Below are 20,944 nucleotides of genomic sequence, written 5' to 3'. Positions count from 1 at the left end.
AAAGTGAACAGTACATTATGCTTTTTGTTAAAGTTCCCTTTATAATATGAAGATAACAACATTAATAGCAAAGAAAAAGTTGCTTTTATAGTGACCTCAAACCCTACCGTCATTAGGAATCCCTAAATGGAAACAAAATGCAAAGGAAAAATTTTATTTGAACCCATAGGAACCTCTTTCTACACCCAACTTAAATTTTGAATGTGAATTGTCTTTTTGTACCCTATTGCATAATTACAATTAACTACAAGATGAAATTAACAATAAAACTAAAATGTTTCTATAAACCCATACCCAATCATCAAACCCTACCATCTTGGAATCTTTAACCTACATTCATTCTAACTACAACCTAAGACGATCTCACAGAGAAAAAAAAAAGACTCTTTTTGAATGATGGATGGTGATTTAGAAGTTTTTGAGTCCTCCAACTAAAGTACAAATTAATTTTTGCAAGTTTTTTTTCGTTTGATTTTAGTTTTTTTTTAAGGAATTAGGAATAAAATCAGCACATTTTCTAAAGCATAATTACTAGCAGAAACATATATGGGATTTAAATTTTAAAGTCTAGTTACTTGTGCGAATGTCATGCTTTCTTTTCGTTTCATTCATGAAGGGTGGAGGCTATACTTTGCTTGTAGTTTTGATGGCAGTGCATGGATGGATGCTATACTTTGTGTGTACTTTTGATGACAGTGCACAGCAGCAATATAGTGACTGTTCTTGAATTTGAAGGTGTTGAGGTCCATCTATCTGGTGAAACAAATATATGTAGTCTCCAAAAGCTTCCCCTTCTTTCTCTTGTTCCAATCAATATTATTTTTTCGTAATTTAATTTGGTTGTTGGATGTCGAAAATGATTTGATTTCATTAAAATATCGGAACGTGAGGTTCAAGTAGGTTCATAGCATAGAAAAATATGCCTTCAATTTTAGAGTTCAATTTTTTTATCTTGATTATGACAATTAAAACATAATCTTGTTTTGGTACAAGATTATTAGGTACCCTTATGGTCATGTAATGCGAAGAAACTGTGCCTCTACTTCTCTGCAAATTGGTGTTGGCCTTGCAAGGCTCTTACCCCTCAGCATAGCAAGAACGTGACTTTGTGAAATGCTTAGAGTGGAAGGCTAAAAGTTTAAGATGAGTTTAAGATCATATTTGTCTCTATCGATTGTGATGAGGAAAAGAATGAACACTTCAAGTGCATGTCTTGGCTGGCAATGCCGTTCAATGCTATTCAATAATGCTATTTTTCATAAAAGATTGAGTAACATGTACCGCATAGAATGGGTTGCAAAATGCTGATTTTGGGTCTTTATTTTCTAAATGAGTGTAAAGATAAATTTATATATTGAATTTGGTTTGTGAGGGTAGTTTGTTTAGGTAGTAAGTTGGGTTTAAAGAGATATTGAGAATTTAATCAAAAGTAATATGGGTGTGAAGAATAAGTTGATTGTCGAAAGAGGTTATATGGGTTCAAATAAAATTTCTCAATACAAAAATAACAAAAATTTAGAACTTATCATAAATGATGGCTTTCGGCCAAAATGCCTTTATATGACGGGAAAATGGTAAGATTTACTCGTCTTGCCATTTTAAACGAGATGAAGTCCTACGTCGTCAAATGAATTTTTTTTTTTTGTGTCAATTGGGTAACCCTAGTTCAGGACCGGACTTTCAATTTAGACCCATGGTTTCCTGGCGTTGTGGCCCAAACGAAAAGAAATAAAACATAATAAATTACTTCAAAAGGATGAATTTTGGTGCAGAGTGCAAAGCACATGAAACTTGAGAAAACTAGCAAGCTAGGGTTTTTGGTGGATAGCAATTAGCATGGAGAAGTAAGGCGGCGATGGCGGGGCAATGTGGAGAAATCCGGCAGCAAGAGACTGGCATGGTTGTCGAATGATGATGCATCAGAGGTCCTTGTATAGTATATTCCTATTCGTGATGATGATGCAATCTTTGACGAATCCTAGTTTTTCTCCACAACCCTAGGTCCCTAGTACGATTCAAAACAACCAGAATCAAATGACCTAGTTGATTCGACGGCTATTGTCAACAAACTTTTTAAATTTTCATCATCAAAAGTCCCAATTTTTTCATTCCATTTTATATAAAAGGCCTAAACTTACAACATATATAAGGCCAAAGCAAATCTTTATCAAGCTTTCATAATCTCAAAATTATAAAGAAATTGAGGTTACACCGTGAAACTAAGTGGCAATCTGGAAAGTAGCCCAACCTAAGCTCTTACAAGATTTCTCATTCCACCAATATGAGAATCTTTTACCTTCACATCCTCACAAATTGCCCTTCTCCCGTTGTGATTTCAAAAGGAAAAACAAATTCACAAAAATTAAAAGGAAATCATTGACATAGTGAGACTTCGTCCTTCACCTATTAGGATTTCAAAAAATGAAATCACAAAATTACAATTGAATTAAAAGGATTTAAAGTAGTGGTTTTTTTAACAAAGGATTTAAAATAGTTCAATAAATATTAATGTTGAATGAATTTTAATTACAAACTTTTTTAATGAATTTAAATTTTAAACTTAAGAAAAAATTAACAAAAAGTGGGTGTTTAATAAAAAATATCTAAACTGCATATTAATATAATCCTCTTTGTCAACAAAAAAGAAGGTAAAAATACTATTTAGTCTTCTATCGCAACAAAAAAATAAGGGCAGAAACGTAATTTTACAAAATAAATTTTTTTTATTTTTTTGTTTAAGCCTCATCTACATGTGATTTTAATATGAATCTCTAATTTAAAAAAATAGTAAATAATTAAAAATTAAAAAGAAATCGCTCTCCCTCTACCGACTCCCATGTTCTCTCACTCTCTTCCTCTCTCCTTCAATTTAAAAAATAAAAATAAAAAATTCAAACAAACAAAAAACAAAATTTGACTTTCTTAGTAAAAAATTTGACTTTCTTAGTAAAAAAAACTTTGATTTAACACACAAATGGCAATTGTCACACGCTTACTTAAATAAAAAACAATGACTAAAACAAGTAAAGTTAAACAAAAAAATAAAATAATAGATAATACATTATCAGACAAAAAATAGTCAATTGCCAGACACGTGTGGCAAGATGCTAGTTTTCAATAATACAATTGGTTACGCAAACTCATTGACCTTTTTCTCTTGCGGTTCCAGAAAACTATCACACACACACACACTATATTACCATCACCCTTCTCTCACAATATTGTACAATTCAGCAATCATATTTTTGACCTACTCTTATTAATTTACTAACTAAGATATGTTTTTCACTCGACACATGTTCACGGGAACTATTAAATTTCGAACCTATGTTCCTCACATGTTCGAGCATGGACTTAATACCATATTTATATGTTCGACTAGTGGACTTAATATCTTACATGTAATCGTTATTCAAACTTCATAGCTTGGCATCTTCTAAATCTTTATTTTCTAAACTTCTTGTTGATTTCAAGAATTTGTCAATGTCCCTGGTGTCCGAGCTTCCATGTCTGAGGTGGAACCACTTCTTGTTTAGTTTAGGATTTCTATCACTGATGGCAATTGCAATGTCATTGGGGAAGAGGTCTTGGAGCACAAAGGCATGCAATATAGTTACTATGAGGAGAATAGTGACTATGATCGTGGCAGTGAGAGAGAGTATGACAGCCAGAGCTTGTGTTACCGGATTCGTGACTTCGTTCGAGTACCTGATGGTTGCAATGGCAGCACCAGTCATCGGGAAAGTATATGCCCACCATGCCAAAGAAAACCTATAGACCAAATGCAAATAAATGTTAGAAACTTGAAGTGTAAATATGCAATCTTATTTTCCGATTAGCCATAGAAATGAATGGAAGTGGCATCTTACTTAAATCCTCTGAAGAAATTAACCCGAACTGCCTGTACAAACAGCAAAGGAGGATTAAAAATGTTAAAATTACTAGTCTTAACAAAATCCTTAAGTATTGGAACTAGGTTCAGGTTATACTTGCCAGTGAGAGATAAAGGAACAAAGCAATGAAGTACAAAATTCGTGAACCGTAACCAAAGGAGCCATGGATTCTTGCCCATGCCATGGAAGCTACACTTGGTGCTGCAACAAACAAAAGGAATACAGGATGAAGATCCTTTGGGATTACAGTTTCATTTGTTGGAAGCCTCTGGTAGAGAGTTACAAATAAAACTGCATAGTGAGCCAACCCAACAGCAAAGAAAAAAATTGGTCCTTCTTTTAGTCCCATTGATGCGCCTAGCAATGCTCCCACAAAGTTCCCGACAATTGCTAGATGGTTAACAGGATTGGCTACCTTTGAAAGCCTACGTTGGCCTCCTGACATCCATTGTCCATAGATTTTAAGCTCGAGGCACAAGATTGGGGTCATAAGGATGTACCAAATAGCTGGGTTCAGTTTGTTAGCAAATGAAGGTGGTATTCCAAGAGTTAAGAACAAGAGGGCTATCCATGGGGAAAAGAAGAAGTTGACACGAATTGGGTGGAAATACTCACGACGAACTGCTTCAAAGTAAAAGATCACTTTTAGAAGGTATATACAAGCAACCATAGCTACAAGAGCAACAGAAATGCACCACAGAACTAGATTTGGTGTTAAGCTTAAGTGGAGAAATTTTGTGGAGGATGAGGTAGGAAGGACCTTCCACAAAATTGCTTGGCTGCTAACACCGAGGCATATGCTAAATGAAGAAACTGGATACCGGAGAAGAAATGGCCATTGTTTGTCTTCTGGAAGGAGTATTTCTTCTGAATCCTGTTTGATCAAATTAAAGTTGAGAGAAAAATAATGATTAACAAGACACAGTTGAAAAGAAAAAATTAATATTGAAGATCATAACTTGGAAAAAAAGAGCAGTATACGAAAGACACATTACATACCCTAAGGGTTTCTAACTCTGGCCCTTCGAGTGCATCAAAGTATCGGTCTGCAGGCAAACGTTCAATTTCTACATTTTGTGCATTATTACCATTCTTTGCTTGCGCCGCACTTGGTGTCTGCCTATCAAGCTTCCAGGACCATGTTTTGAAAGTATCAAACCTTCTATCTTTCAACCTTTCAACACCTGGATGATAAGAAATACATCCAGTGCTAACTGCCTCCTCAAGGGCAGAGCTATGAAGTATTGGCTGAGAGTGACATTTTATGACTTTTGGCAGTTCGCTGCCAGCACTCTCAGTCTCAGCGGAAGAATTTGGAATTCCATTGTTGAAACTTGTTTCGCCACTGAACATCATCTTTTTGCTATTCTGTAAATGAATTTCCATTGGTGATGGTGGCATGCTAATAGAAACAGAATAAACGCTTTGATGAATTCGGGGATCAGATTCATCAACTATGCTTTCTAAATCAGCCGTTTCAATTCCCTGGCATAATATTACATAATATAAATTAGAAATTTATATATATGCATGGTCTTTGTGATCGACACGAAGATAAAGTTGAAGATGCACTTACTTTAGCTGATGGACTGATTGGTTGAAGGTCACTTGGCTGTAGAAATATAGTCTCCTCAACATTATCAAAGCCAGCCACTTCATTTGATGATATATGCTTGATGAGAGCTGGAAGTTCAATAGAATTCTGTTTCTCAGTATCCAAAATTTTGCTTTTATCCATCATTTAAAAAAAATTAAACCAGAAAACGTTAAGAAATGCAGCTCAATCTGCAGTACATAAACAGATGACCACTCATTTCTGGTGCAGTGTAATTAAAAATTTATCATGTATATATAGGCACTTCAAACATGGTGTGCTTTGAATGTGATATCAAGTTTTTTATACTAATCGTTGAACAAATAAATAATGTGATGAAAAATGTTTCACGACTCATGAGTAAAAAATTCATTTTATTAATTGCATTACAAGTAAATACACATATGTCAAACCAAGCTAATAAAAACTTCTGAAAATATGACTTTAGCCCCTGAAATTTAATTTTCTCCACATAAAACCCGTCATAAGTTTTTTACTCAAATAAAACCCATTAACTAGATTCCACATCAGCAAATTCATTAATTATATTTGACTTTACACATTTAAAAAAATTTAACGCCCAAAACACCCCTATTTGAATGTTTGATGTACACAATTAGTTCCATATAGATTGTAAGTGAGAATTAATGATTTTACGAAAAATAATAAATAATAAATTTATTGCCTAATATATAATAACAACAAAACATGCCTAATATATGTAATAATACATGCTTAGTTAAGTGAACAAATTATATTTTACATATAAATGTAGGTAAATTATTTCACACACATATATATAACAAAAATAAAAAATAAAAAAAATGTCTGGTATACGTAAAAATTTGTGCAAAATAATTTACCTACAAAAAATGTTATTTGATTTAGTGCACCCACTATTCGAATTTTAAAATGTTAGATTGCTTAAAAAAAGCAAAATAATTTCCCCACTGTATGTAAAATACATGCAAAATAATTTACCTACATAATAAAGCAAACCCAATGTATGCAAAATAATGTACCTACAAAAAATGTAATTTGATTCAGTGCACCTACTATTCGAATTTTAAAATGTTAGATTGCTTAAAAAAAGCAAAATAATTTCCCCACTGTATGTAAAATACATGCAAAATAATTTACCTACATTATGAAGCAAACCCAATGTATGTAAAATAATGTACCTACATAAAAAAATATTATTATTTTATTCAATACTAGTTTACCTATTATTTTGTTCATATAATAATAAAATGTGCCCAATATATATGATGATACATACAAAATAATATACCTACAAAATATACGTTATTTGCTCATCATAAATTTACATATAGGTAGATTAAATTAATTAGTATAATATCTTTGATCATATATGTAGTAATGTGCATACATACGTACATACATATATATATTGAGCTTGTGGTAGTACTATATACATTTGAACGTATATATGTGTATATATATATGTGTGTGTGTGTGTGTGTGTTAGGGGTAATAATATGCAAGAACTTATTTGTTCATTGTAATTAAGGTGAGTAATAATATTTATTGATTTATTTTGAATGTTGTGGTACAAGTTGTAAATATTTTGTATTAATAGGTCAATTACTTTCTTACATGGCAATCACTTTTAAATTTGGGTTTTATTTGAATGTGTATAATTGGGTGGGTTTTTATATAGGAAATAAGAGTTACAAGAGTCTATATCTAAATAACCCTAAAAACTACACCGATGCCAACCTACACGTTTTTTTTTCTAAATCTTCACAATAAGAGGGAATTTTATTGATATGAAAACCAAAATATAGGAAAAAACCTTACCCTTCTTGAAAAAGAAAATACCAAGAAAAGAGAGGGGACAAATCTTACCCTTCTTGAAAAAGAAAATACCAATAAAAGGGAGGGAATAGGACCAAAACAAAACCTAAAGATAAAAACATGCTGCAAAACAAAAAGAAAATCCAAAAGGGTTAGGTAAAAGAGAAAATCACACACCAAGAAGGAGAGATAAACCTGTAGGCTAGCATGCCCAAGAAATCTGAATGTAGAAAAGGAAGAATCTTTGTAGGACAAGCGCATTGCCAAACAAGTGAAGACGAAAGAAGTCCTAAATTAACTAATTTGTCAGCAAGTGCATTCTCTTCTCGAAATGTATGAGAGCATTAGAAAAATATATGATACAACTAGAACGACTAAAGATGAGAGAATGAACTAGGAGCAAAGCAAGATATTACACTAGAAGAGTCACTTTCAAGCCAAATTTTGTGAATCCAGCGCATGAGCCAACCTACACGTTGTAATCTACTGAAACATATTAAACCAATAAATTATTTCGCACAAAACTGATCTATTTACGAAAAAACAAACATATGATATATTTTCCACGGGCTTCTCGCACCGTTAATCGTCAACCTGCTATCGAATAGAATTGCATGGCAAAATGACAAAACACCAGAAGTACATGCAATTTTTCAATTTTATTTGTAATTTTAGCAAATCAATTTTAAAATGACAACTTGTGATTTGCAAGTCAGCTATCGGAATTCGGTGTTATCGAGATCGGCGACAAACAAGGACCGCACAAGTAGAAGCAGTAGTCATTATTGAAAGTACGATCTTAGTGAATAAGAAAACTGAATCTTGGAGAAAGATAGAGATGAGAGAGAGAGAGAGAGAGAGAGAGAATATAGATAGAGAAAGAGAATTGTGAAAAATGATTTTCATTACGTCTCTATTCTCTGTACATGAAGTATTTATACATAAATACCAAAGCTAACTATTTTAGCATTTCCCTAACTAACCCACATAGACTAAAACTAATCTGGTGCTGTACACCTTTGGTAACTATGTGAACCTACAGTGCTCCTAACGGTCATTACATGCAGCAAGAACAGCAATAGCAGCAGGAACACTAATTTAGCACTAAATTAATATTTGGCGCGGACTGGTAATTATGCTAAGGCATTCCCAAATATATTTTATATATATATATATATATATATATAGGGAACTGTTAAAATATATATATATTATTTATTTATTTATTTATTTATATATTCAAACATGGTTGCGAATGCACGGCAAAACTGGGATTGGAGTTAATTAATTCTTAATACCTAAAGTCAAAGCTAGCTAATTACTGGGGCAAAAATTCCGTGAAATTATGAAATATCGCCTGATACGGTTCAAGGACGCTGGCAGGTTCGATAATCCCGGTGGTTCCGCCTGGGGAAGAAGGTCCGGCACCGGTGAGGGAGAGTGAGATGTATGAGGTTGTGCCCTAAGAATTGTCATCAGAAAATCAACAGCTGTTAGTCAAATGTTAATGCAAAAATACGCAAAAAAAAAAAAAAAAAAAAGGTCCGTACAAGTAGAAAAAACAGTCCCCACATACAGCTAGAACAAGAAGATTAACATTAGTTTAGTTCTAAATCAATATTTGGTGACTGAGAAGTACTAATATTTGGTGACTGATAATTGAACTGGCATACAACAACAATAATCAAGTTTTATCTTACTAAGTGAGATCTATTATATGAATCTTGGAAAGCCAATGCTCTCAATTTTGCGCCAAAACTTCCATTAGCTACAAATACTCCGTATCTTTTTTTATTGTCTCTTTCCAAGTCTTCATATACCTCTTTGCCCTAACCCTTCGTCTCATAGTCGCATCTTTTAACCGGAGCATCTGTAAATCTTTGATTCATGTGTCCAAATTACCTTAACCAATTTTCTCTCATCTTATATGTTCTAATATTCTCTTTCCAAATCTTCCTAGGTCTTTCTCTAACCCTTTGGCCCTGAACTCCGGCTATGAAAATTTATCTTATGTGTTTTAATAGTCTTTTTCCAAGTCTTCCTATGTCTTTCTCTAATCCTTTTGCCTCAAATAAAAAAATAAAGAAATTAGGTCAGATAGTCAACAACTGACACATTTTTCTTAACATCGAATCTTTATAATAATAATATATTATTTTTTAAGGAGGTGGGGGATGCAATACGCTTATAATAATAATATTGAACTGGCATATTCTAAAAAAAAATTAAAAAATGGTTACCGATACTAACCGGAAAAGGACTGGAATGAATTAAGTACTAATTAATACAGCTGAAGTTAAGCTAAGCTTACATTATAAATTAATACATCTAAACCTATATCAATCCAATAACTTGTCTTAACGTGTAATTTTGCTCGTCTGATTTATTGGCCCTTGCCTATGTCAGATTAAAAAATAAAAAAAATACAGCAATATCGGGTATCATGAGCAGTGGCGAAGCCATAAATTGTCAAGGGGAGGGGCGAAATTTATAAAGGTAAAAGATTTCATAAAATTTTAGACAATCAAATTCTTTTAGTTAGTAGACAATATCATAATTTATCAAGCCAATCGTATTATACACTACACGTAATTGCCTACAAATCCGTTGACAAACTAAATCCACTAAAATCCATTGCCAAACTGTAGAAATGAAACTACTGGCCCTCTTTTGTAAGTAGCATTTCATTGTACAGTTTTCATTAACTGATCAAATTGTAGAGTAATCTTATATTTATCCACCTCCAAGAATTGACTCAGATAATAACTTCCCTGGACATATGTAACATAAACAAAGGATTTTAATCAATATGACATCCCTAATGTTAAATCCTAATGGCGCACAAGATGAAGCATAGGAGAAGAACCTGCAACAAGGAAGCAACAGATGGATAAAAATCCTAAAACAAAATAGAATGAATGTCACTTGATAATTCAAACTAGAATACCGAATTAGCTCTTTGTTTCAAAAAAAAAAATACCGAATTAGCTCCGATTCCATCCAAACTTACTCAAAACAACAGAATGCCCCATTCAATCTAGAGAGAACAAATTCAACCTGGAAACCACAATTAGCACTAAACCCAGATAAATTCACACTAAATCATACAAAACCCATCTCACAGAGATCTCAAATCATCAATTAATTTAAATTATGCAAATGACAATAAATAAGGGATGGCGCATGGTGTTCAAATGGGTGGACGGCGGTGGCGCGGGAGAGACTCTTGCAACCTTTGTTGTTGATTGTCGCCCTCTCCAATGGTAGAACAAAGATTTGGCAGCCTGCAGCTGCAAGTGAATTGTATAATGCCTGAACGCTGTGAAGGCAGAGGTAACGGGGAACTGGTGGTCACCCCCTTAATTATTATTTTTAACAACCAACTAAATGGACGGCGTCGTTTACTTGAGGACTGTTTTAAATTTTTTATTTAATCACTAAAAGAACCGGCGTCGTTTCATTTAGGGATTTTTCAGAAAAGAAGAAAAGTTAGAACACTGCTGCACAGCATCTGCAGAAACCCAGAACACCATACAGCTCCATGAGCAGCCATTACTTCCGGCGGGATCAGAGGGGCGGAACCACCACTTCTGGGTTTGATTTCAGGCGAGTGGAGGGACGGTCGCCCCTCCTTGCCCCTCTGTAGCTTCGCCACTCATGAGATATCCTATTCCATGGGTGGTGAGAGGGTGAGAATTTCACACCGTGTAATTGGCGTGTCAGTTATTAACGTATTGTTCCAACTTGCATGCCTACTCCATCTTAAAACTAAGAACTACTCCCAAATTTGAAGCCCAAAGTCAAATAAAAAACTGATTCCAAATTTTATGCCCAAAGGAAAACAGAGCCCACTAAATCTGTAAAGAAAATGAAATGGGTTAAATGAATCTGATAACTGACCCAAAATTTAAGCCCAAATGCGACCTAACACTCTACTTAAGGCAATTAAATAAGCAAAACCATGCAGACGTTAGTGTAGTCACATTGGCTAGAGTAGATGTATTGTTCATTTACACTTGATTTTAGATCTCACTCCCCATATTTCAAATTAGTTTAAACTATAATATCACTTGTGTACATATATATATGGGTCTTTTTTTTTGGGCTAATTACAATTTAATTTTGTCTTCTTTTTATTGTTGGGTTCATTCTATAATTTTTTTGTCTTTGAATAAACGATATTATCTGCACTAATGGAACGAGGGTGGGTTTAGCTTCACAATGGGGCTAGCAGTAATGTGGTTCAAATTTGCCTTTAAGACCTCTTACTTACAGCTTACAAGTAAAGAAAAATATCATTAAATTGTAGTTCTAAGTGGCAATTTCATTCTATACTGAACATATTTGCTTTGCTCTCAACTCACTTGGCCCAATTCAATATAAGCATGTATTTCCCATCCTCACAAAAACAGAAGAAAAAAATTGTACTCTTTCGTGCTTTCCCTAGCTAAAAATTAGAAGGGCACAAGCTTCGTCTATAGAGCACCTTGTCGATCACCAGGCATATGCATATGTGTGTGATGACAGAACTTGAGCTTCGTCTATAGAGCACCTTGTCGATCACCAGGCATATGCATATGTGTGTGATGACAGAACTTGAGCACCGTAGGAAATCTTCATGCCTTGTCTCACATCATTATGTATATGCCCACCAAGTTATGACCAATGTTAGGGATCAGGATCATCTCTTGAGCAGATGGAGAGGATCCTCCTGACCAGGCCCATTGGGCTTTTCAATTTTTATCCAACAGCTATAATTATTATAACTTTTGGAAAGATTCCATGTTTATAACCGTTAGATAAAAATTGAACAGCCTGATGGGCCTAATCAGAAGGATCCTCTCCATTTACTCAGGAGAGGATCCTGATTCACCTACAAATGGTGGCTACTTTTATAGCTAGGTTAGAATCCATAGTAGGCCATTCGACATGTTGCCATTTTTTTCTTCTGGGGTTGGGGCTAATGACATTATGTTTAATTGATTACACAAGAAAAGATTATCTGATCGGTGGTGTGGATTAGATCTAACGTGACAGAATCTCAAGAATATTGCCAGGACCACCTTTTTTGTTCTTTTGTTGGTCATGTTTAATCAATTTCTTTAATTATACATTAGGCCAGCATAAACTCTATAAAAGATAGCGCAATCTAATTAGTTGGGTAAATATCAGAGAGATCAACTATTTAGATCAAATTTTGTAAACTATATAACGTGGTTTTTTATGATTGGAATATTACTTAAATGTTGTAACGTGCTTATTTCCTATTGAGACACATCACATGATTTACAAATTTGGTTTAAAAAGTTAATCTACCTAACATTACTCTAGTTAAAATCCAGTTATGATCATCGGTTTAGATCCAAGCCTACTCCAAACTTTGACCTTTTTTTCCATGGTCTAAAAAATTAGTTTATTTGTTATTTAGTACTACAGTCTAGTATTGTTCCTCTTCTCTTGTAAGTGAGAGATGTCTTAGGTTCGATTCTCGCCAAAGATGAATTTGAACCACATTATTGCTAGTCATTATAAAGCTAAGTTCATCCCCTCTCCCCCTTTAGTGGAGATAATATTGTTTGTTAAAATGAAAATAATAATCTACTTAATATTCACTCTAATTAAAAATTAAAAATTAAAATCTAGTTGTCATTGGTTTTGGTCCCGTCCTACTCCAAGGCTTGACCTTTTTTCCTTTTTTTTTTTTTTGTGAAGTTAAATCCACATCTTCTTATTTTATTGTAGATAATATTGTTTGTTAAAGAAAAAAAATAATAATCTACTTAATATTCACTCTAATTAAAATTCAGTTGTCATTGGTTTAGGTCCAGGACTACTCCAAGGCTTGACCTTTTTTCCCCCAATTTTTTTGCCCATTGTAATAGAAAGATATCATAGCCCCGCCCCCCCCCCCCCCCCCCCCCCCACCCCCAAAAAAAAAAAGAGGATTGGGGTTCGGTATCCAAGCATATGGTGTTGCACCTTTTGTTGTTGAGAATAAAATCCCATCGAAGATTCTTTATTTCACAACTATTTTATGAACAATCAAACGGTTTGATTTGGCCGTAGGTTTTCGGAAGCAAGGCTTCGTGGACATTTGTTGTAAGCTACTGGAATCTGAGGCACAGTAGTGGGAATTAACTTCTTCTCAGTCTTTTAATTTGTGGGACTAGTACTGCTGCACTTGGCATAGTTCAGTAGTCAAATCGCAGCTTTCTATTTCTTTTCCCAAAACAAATGATTTCTTCCCCACCAAGCACTAGCAAGTTAGCACTACACGAAGCCAATGAAACAAATATACGACGAAATTTCTCAGTTATATATACCATGCCCAATATATATGTAAACCACTAAGCCCTACATGTATAAAGTATAATCACCGGTGTCCAACTAAAATGTTGTCGCATCAATCTTTGTTACCACTAATTCCTTAATGCATTGCCATGAACTAATTTAAAACAGGGATTTAGAGTCAATCATGCAAGACAAAATTGAGAATGTGACACGATTTTCAGTGATTTTGCATCCAACAGGTACCTAGCTAGCTACGATCAAGGAAGTGGTAGACAGTCCCAAACAATACATCTAATAAACCCAAAATTAGTTCTCGGCTGAGAATGTGAAAATATGTTCCATGTTGAAAATTTGTCAAATCTTGTATGTGTTTATAAAGAGTTTGATAAATTGTGAGTTTATTCTGATATAATAAAGAAAATTGATGTCCTATCATAAAAAATATTGAGAATATAGTAATGTAACTCTTTATAAGCCCTTGTAAAGTTTCGTCATTTTTTCATTTTGGACGTTTTGTTTTTTACTCGCACCAACTATACTTCTAAATATATATTTGGTGCTTTGCAATGGGATTTCAGAATAAAAAGTGTTGATCCACAATTATTTGTTAGTCTCCCTCTTTTTCTTGAGAGCCGATATTGTTTAATGGTCGTTTTCTCCTTGTCTATGAAAGAAAAATAAAGACCATTAAACTTCATGTAGTAAGGAAAATGATGGATCGAAGCAGTGTGAAAGAGTTGAAAATTCACGACAGTTGTTTCTCCTAATTGAAAGCTACAGCTGCAACTTGGCATCGAAACAGGTAACATAACTTGATAAAGACGGCTCTATTGCATGGGTTTTCTTCTCCTCTATGCTTTTAGGTGTGGCCCTGAAAATAGCGGGGTCTACATTTCGAGCATATAAACATGCACAGACGCAAGCGAGCACACTGCAGGCAGATGGCTAAAAGAATAGAATTTTAGATTTAATAGAAGAAATAAATATTGATAGTTAAGCTTGATGAAATATATATTGCTTTGAATTCTTTAGGGCTTTGCATGCAAGTTTTAGGGGTTTTTTTTTTTTTTTAGGTTTCTTTCCTTTCAAAAGTTAGATAGTTGTCATATTGTTGTTTGCCTCCCTTTTAGACCTACTTAGATCTTAAGTTCCAGCTTTCTGTGTGGGTGTGTCACTTGGCACCAGAAACAACAAAAATGAAAAACAGTCGGCATTTCCTGGCTGGGCCAACCTGGCCAATCTATTGGTCTGCAATTTTGTTTGCTAATTGTTTAATTAAGATTTATTACGTCTTAACAGTACTGTGGGGCGGTTTAATTTGTGCCTTCTCCACCCACATGCATAAAACCCACTTTATTAATACATGTTTAGCTAAATCTAATGATGTGTAGTGCTTTCTCTAGTATGAGCTTCTTTCCTGTGGAGGTTATAATCCATTGTTTTGATTAATCATGTTTTATATCATGAACTTGAGAGCATCTCAAATCTCCACGATTCTCTCTCTCCCTCTCTCTCTCTCTCTCTCTCTCTCTCTCTCTCTCTCTCTCTCTCTCTCTCTCTCTCTCTCTCTCTAAAGTCATTGTCTTATACACTAAACCATGTGCTGGAGCTCAAGTCCTACATCAATATCATTGTATATTGCTTTAGTTTTACCAACTCAAAGGCAAACTTGGGCGTCAAGAAAATAAGTCCCTTTATCATCTTTAATTAATCACTAGTAATTAGTTTGGTAATACAGTATTTTTTTTTATAAGGACATACAAGGTCCTTTAATTCCCGATTCGGCATTCACCCTCTCAACACGCCCCCTCACTGTGTGTGGCTATTTAACTACTCAAAACGTGAATTAATTATATTTATTCTGATGCTCTAAAGGAAGTTGAGATTAATTTCACCATAAAAAAATTAATAATTAGAAATATCGAAGTATTCATTAGAAGTGTGGCAATTTAACGACTCAACACGTGAATTAATTATCAACTATAATATTCTAAAAGAAGTTGAGATTAATTTCATCAAAAACAAAATAATAATTAACAATATCGAAGTACTCATTAGAACTATAAGAACATACAAGATTGACAAACTTTTACTATAAGTCATTTCTTCACATCATCCCGGGTACAATTAATATCAAAGGAAGCGCAGAGGAAATGGATTCATTGTCGGCACACACAGCTGACAGATCTGCAATTCCATTGGCTAATGTTGGTGTAAGATCCAATTCACGTCCACATGTATATAAAGATCCAAAACTTCCCTCCATGGAAAGAACATATATTATTGTGTCAAAAAGGCCTTTTAACTAGAGTGAAGCTTTAATTTAAGTTTTTTATTTGATTTTTGGTTGGGTAGCATAATAGTTACTTGGTTAATTGGAAAGGTGACATGCAACAAAACATCAACAAGGAAAAGAACTTTGAATACTTTTTTTCTAAAGTGAAAAATTGTGCGTGCATGTTTTTTATTTAGTTTTTTTAACTTTTAACGCTTCTGAAAGGTAGAACGATTCCATTTTAAAATATTTTCTTTTAAATTTTTCTGCTGCTATTAAATCTCTGATCCAACCCGTTTTCACTAAATCAAGGACTTAGCGTATGCTGCGGATACTTAAGAATAGAACCCTTTGACTATTGAGTGTTGCATTCTCGGGATTTTCAACGCACTTTTCGTTGTCATGTGTTGGATTTTTGGAACGTACATATCAGGTTTAATGAATCATAACATCTCACAAAAAAACGTGGATTTCAGAATAATTTGTACAACATAATTGAGAAGACTTATATATCCATACCTCTGCTAACATACATAGTATCAGAGTAATTAGACAATTAAACCAATTACATCTTGCTAACAAACTTTAACAAACTATGTTGATGTAGCAGGTTCATCATTTTGCAACCGTCAATAGCAATATTAGAATTGAAGCTTTAATTATCATAGCTTGTTTTAGTTTTGAGTCAAATTATAGATAAAATCAGTTGGATAATTGCCGTTTGGGGCCAAACAGCTAAGTACGCAAGTCTTTAATAATGTTGTATGGCCAGCAAATATTTTGGAATACTCTATGCTGTCTCAATGAGGACAAGAATCATATCCGTTTGTTAGATATATATATAGGAGTTTGAAACTGAATAATTATATGATAACATTCAAAGAACCTTAGGGTTTTATGAATCAGTGCATTGCAGACAATGAAGAAGCAGTAGCAACGAAGAAGATGAAGAAGCAGTAGCAACGAAGAAGAAGAAGAAGAAGAAGATAAAGACTGAAAATTTCCAATTCTCATTAGCTGTTTAATGAAACAGTGCAATTACTGTATATAGTAGCTACACCTCAATCCTTATCTAATTACCGCTCGTTTATCTTGTATGCAACCTCTAAGTTAATGACATTTGGCAACTTCTGTGATTAGCTTCTGTTATTATTATATGCATCGTTGAAAGTTCTCCACCCACAATCATATGACTAGTTGAATTCTTCTCCATATATGCAAACTGCAAAATCATGAGAGAGAGAGAGAGAGAGAAGGAGACTTTGCAGAAAAGATAATCAAATCTAGAATGAATAAATGATTAAATGAAAAAACACGCCACAATGTTAGAGAAAGCAGGTAAATTCATAAAAAAAATGGAGAAAATGCCAATTAACCTATTGAATTATAAAGAACAACAAAAGAATGTGTGTTGACCTGACCATGACCACCATAACTGCTAATTGTATATATTTTTTTCTCTTAATTTTTGCCAAAACCGTAATTTACAATGAAAGCAGCTTTTCGGGGCGTGGACTGCGGTGTGTGACTAAGTGAATACTTGGGCAAAAAGTAGCGAAAAGCTAAAGTGGCATTGCGTGTAACCCACCAATGGAAATGTTGACAAAAGATTTATGAACCAAAGCATGTGATGCTGAGGTGTAAAAGCCCTCAAGTACCAAGAAAGATAAGATGGATGCTCATAGGAATCTACGCGACTAGTCTCGTAATTTCACATCATCCGTCTTATAATATTTTTTCAATAATGAAGACATATTAATTATACATCAACGCTATAAATAATGGACAATGATTGTCTGCCCTCATTGTTTCCGTGTCCTTTCATACCTTCTTGTTTGTGTGGTCATGGTTAAGCCACGTCAACATTTTATATTACTATTTATTTTTGTCTTATTATTTCTATAAATAAAACAATATAAAATATTGACGTGATTTAACCATGACTATACAAAATAGAAAGACACGGGAACAAAGAGGGCATACAATAAATAATAACATGATAACAACAAAATAGTGATATAATGACGATTGATCATTTTTACAACTAAATAACAAAAATACATTTATTGCAACAAATTGACCTATATATTACATATATGCAGTATATGTATTGGTTTTGCCCTAAAACCTGCGGGGAAAGATGGTCTTATATATCATGATGCCCCAATGGATAAGTTGATGATAAGAGCTCTAACTGCTCACTTGCTCTTTCCACGACGCTTTTTTGGCGATTGTATGTGCAAGCAAAGTAAAAAAGGAGTTTCAACGAAAAGTTATCGATACTATTTATTTTAATGAAAAATTACATTTTTATATTAAAAAGTCAATTATGATACTATTTATTTTACGCTTTATTTTATCTTTATCATTAAAACTCAAAATTTTCAAATCATTTTTATTAATTTTCCTAAGTAAAAATCCTAAAACTTTATCAAAAAGTAAAAACCGTAAAAGCCATCAGTTTCTTTAGTTTTTAGATCACACGATCACGTACCACGGTACTAGTCACTGTCTTTGCCTGCATGCCTGTACATGGGAGAATTTGACGCCACAAAATAATATCACATTTTTAACTGGCTAGCTACAATACACTAGTATACTACATGGATCCCCACTCACCCATCACACAAAAAACAAGAAAATAAAGCAGTGAAGTACACAAGAAGTTTGACAGGAAAAAAAAAACAGTACACAACAAGAAAAGTAGGACGGGCAGAAATTATAGAAGGCAGATTCTCCGCCCTTTCACTTTCTGTGTCCTCCCATGTCTTCTCATGCTATTCTATTTGTATGGTTACGGTTAAGTCACGTCAACATTTTATATTACTATTCATTTTTGTCTTATTATCTCTATAAAAAAAATATATATACATAAAATGTTGACGTGGCTTAACCACGACCACACAAAAAAAAGGGCACGGGAAATGAGAGGGCAGAGAATCTGCCTCCGAATTTATATAGAGAGTTCAAGATGTTGGAAAAATGTGAGATTAGGGTTTGTTTGGATTTTGGGCCAAGGGTTGGAATTAGGGTTTGTTTTCTTGTCCATTAGGATTATGTTTATTTCACTGTATCTAGGAGTGCTTGTATTCATTTATTATTAATTTATTAGCACGTTAGACACAATGTAGTCCCTTCAAGTTATGTAGTCATTTCGGCAAATTTGTAGTGTTTTCTTCCGTTTAGTTAATTAAGTAATCTATTCGTTTTGTACTCCATTTGTTCGTTGTACTTTGATTTTCAACTCAAGAATGATTGTTTTCTCTTCAAATATTAATGTTAACAATAAACAAAACTAAAACAATTGATTTTAGTTTTCTTGAATCTACGTATGCAAGCTTATATATACGTATATATTCTTGAACATTGTCGATTGTCGTTTTGACATATTTAAATTTAGTCAAATTAACTAGAACAATGCGATGTCCCCTCTACAATCAAATTCTTTCTCTTTAAAGAAATTTAGTATAGAATATTATCGTTTGTCAAAAAAAAAAAATCATCCTCTTTGAGTTTGTGGGCAAAATTTTTGTCCATTATATGGTTTGCATGGAAGTATTGTACAAATCATTGAACCTATTTTAATACTTTTATTTTTGTCATCAAGCTTTTTTCTCCCTCCTTTGCTGTTTTATTGTCACCATGCATAAATTGAGAATTTACTAAATTAAGAAACTGTCAATGGATACCTTAATTATTTATGTAGAGTGTATGAAAATTGATGATTAAGTAAGCATAATATCTCCAAATACTTCAATTTATTGATTTCAGGATTGTAATTAAGCTTGCATTAGGGTTGTAACTTTTTTTTTCTTTTGAAACAATGTGGATATACGAAGTTAACAAAACGTAAAACCTTAGGCCATCTCCAACCGAGGGCTGGCCAGAGGGCTCGTTTGAGCCCTCTGGCCCTCCAAGATTCCCCAAGATATTAATATTTTAATGAACAGTACAGGGCCATATTTGCCTCCGTCTCCAACCGAGGGCCAGAGGGCCAAAGGGCTCGTTTTAGCCCTGTCACAAAAAACCGTCTCCAACCGAGGGCCAAAGGGCCATAGGGCCAAACATAATTTATTATTTAAAAACTACAATTTAATGTTGTATAAATGGCCTAGGAAGTTATACGAAAAAAATAGAATTGAAAAAAAATATGAAACAAATTTTGTGAAATAGAAGTTATAGGAAAAAAAATATGAAAAAAAATTTGATTCATATGAAAAGGAAAAAAAAAGGGAAAAAAAGAAGTTTAAATTCATTAAAAAAAAAAAAAAAAAAGAGAGGCCTAATAATCTAATGGCTACTAGCCGTTACATTAAAAAACATTTCAAACTATTAGTGTCGGTTATAACCGACACTAATAGTAGAACTATTTAAAAAAAAAAAGCTCTTTAATGCTGTCGGTTTTAACCGACAGCAATAGGAAACATTAAAAAAAAAATAGCCAGCCCCGGGGCTGGCTGGCTGGCCGAAAGCAGCCAGCTCTCCAGCCCTCCAGCCCTCCAGCCCTATCCGATCCCGTGGGGCCCTCCCATATTCCAGAGCCCTCTGGCCTAGCCCTCGGTTGGAGACGGTTTTAGGGCTATATTCGGCCCTCTGGCCCTCTGGACCCTTTGGTTGGAGATGGCCTTATTATTGTGGCAGCCGCCCCTTTTTAGTCTTTTAGCACTTTCATGTAGTGGCAGCTTAAATACTACGTATACCGAAACCAAAATATTTCTTCAAAGGAAAGAAGAAACGTGCAAAATACCCTTTTGGGTCATGTTCCTTAAAAGTAGTGACCGAAAGTAAAAAAATTTATTAAAAAAACCGTACGAAAAAGTAATTGAATAAAAAAACTAAAAATTCGTTTGGAAGTGTATTTAAAATGATTAAAATTAACTTTAACAAAAATATTTTGAGTTTTAAAAGCATTTAAAATGTTTTCCAACAAGTAACGCATAATAGTGGTTCTTGTTGGAAGCACTTTTAAGTGCTTTCTAAAATTCACTTTCATTTTTATTAAGGATTTATTCTATAAAATTTTCACAAGAAGAGCTTTTAGCTATTTAAAAGTACTTAAAAAAAATATAAAGG

The 20,944-nt window shown here is 33.7% G+C and overlaps 1 protein-coding gene across 1 annotated transcript; it reads right to left on the bottom strand.

Moving 5' to 3' along the window:
• Window positions 1–3,042: 3,042 nt before the first annotated feature.
• LOC103439824 (S-type anion channel SLAH2-like) lies at window positions 3,043–5,740 on the bottom strand. Its single transcript, XM_070824997.1, has 5 exons — window positions 5,470–5,740; window positions 4,893–5,378; window positions 3,990–4,767; window positions 3,870–3,897; window positions 3,043–3,771 (listed from the first exon to the last, which is right to left on the bottom strand). The coding sequence occupies exons 1-5, from the start codon at window positions 5,632–5,634 to the stop codon at window positions 3,420–3,422; spliced, it is 1,809 nt and encodes a 602-aa protein (XP_070681098.1). The 5' UTR covers window positions 5,635–5,740; the 3' UTR covers window positions 3,043–3,419.
• Window positions 5,741–20,944: the final 15,204 nt, after the last annotated feature.

This window comes from Malus domestica, chromosome 07 (assembly GCF_042453785.1).
Source record: "Malus domestica chromosome 07, GDT2T_hap1".
NCBI classification, from domain to species: Eukaryota; Viridiplantae; Streptophyta; class Magnoliopsida; order Rosales; family Rosaceae; genus Malus; species Malus domestica.
This window is presented reverse-complemented; position numbering and strand designations above follow the sequence as displayed.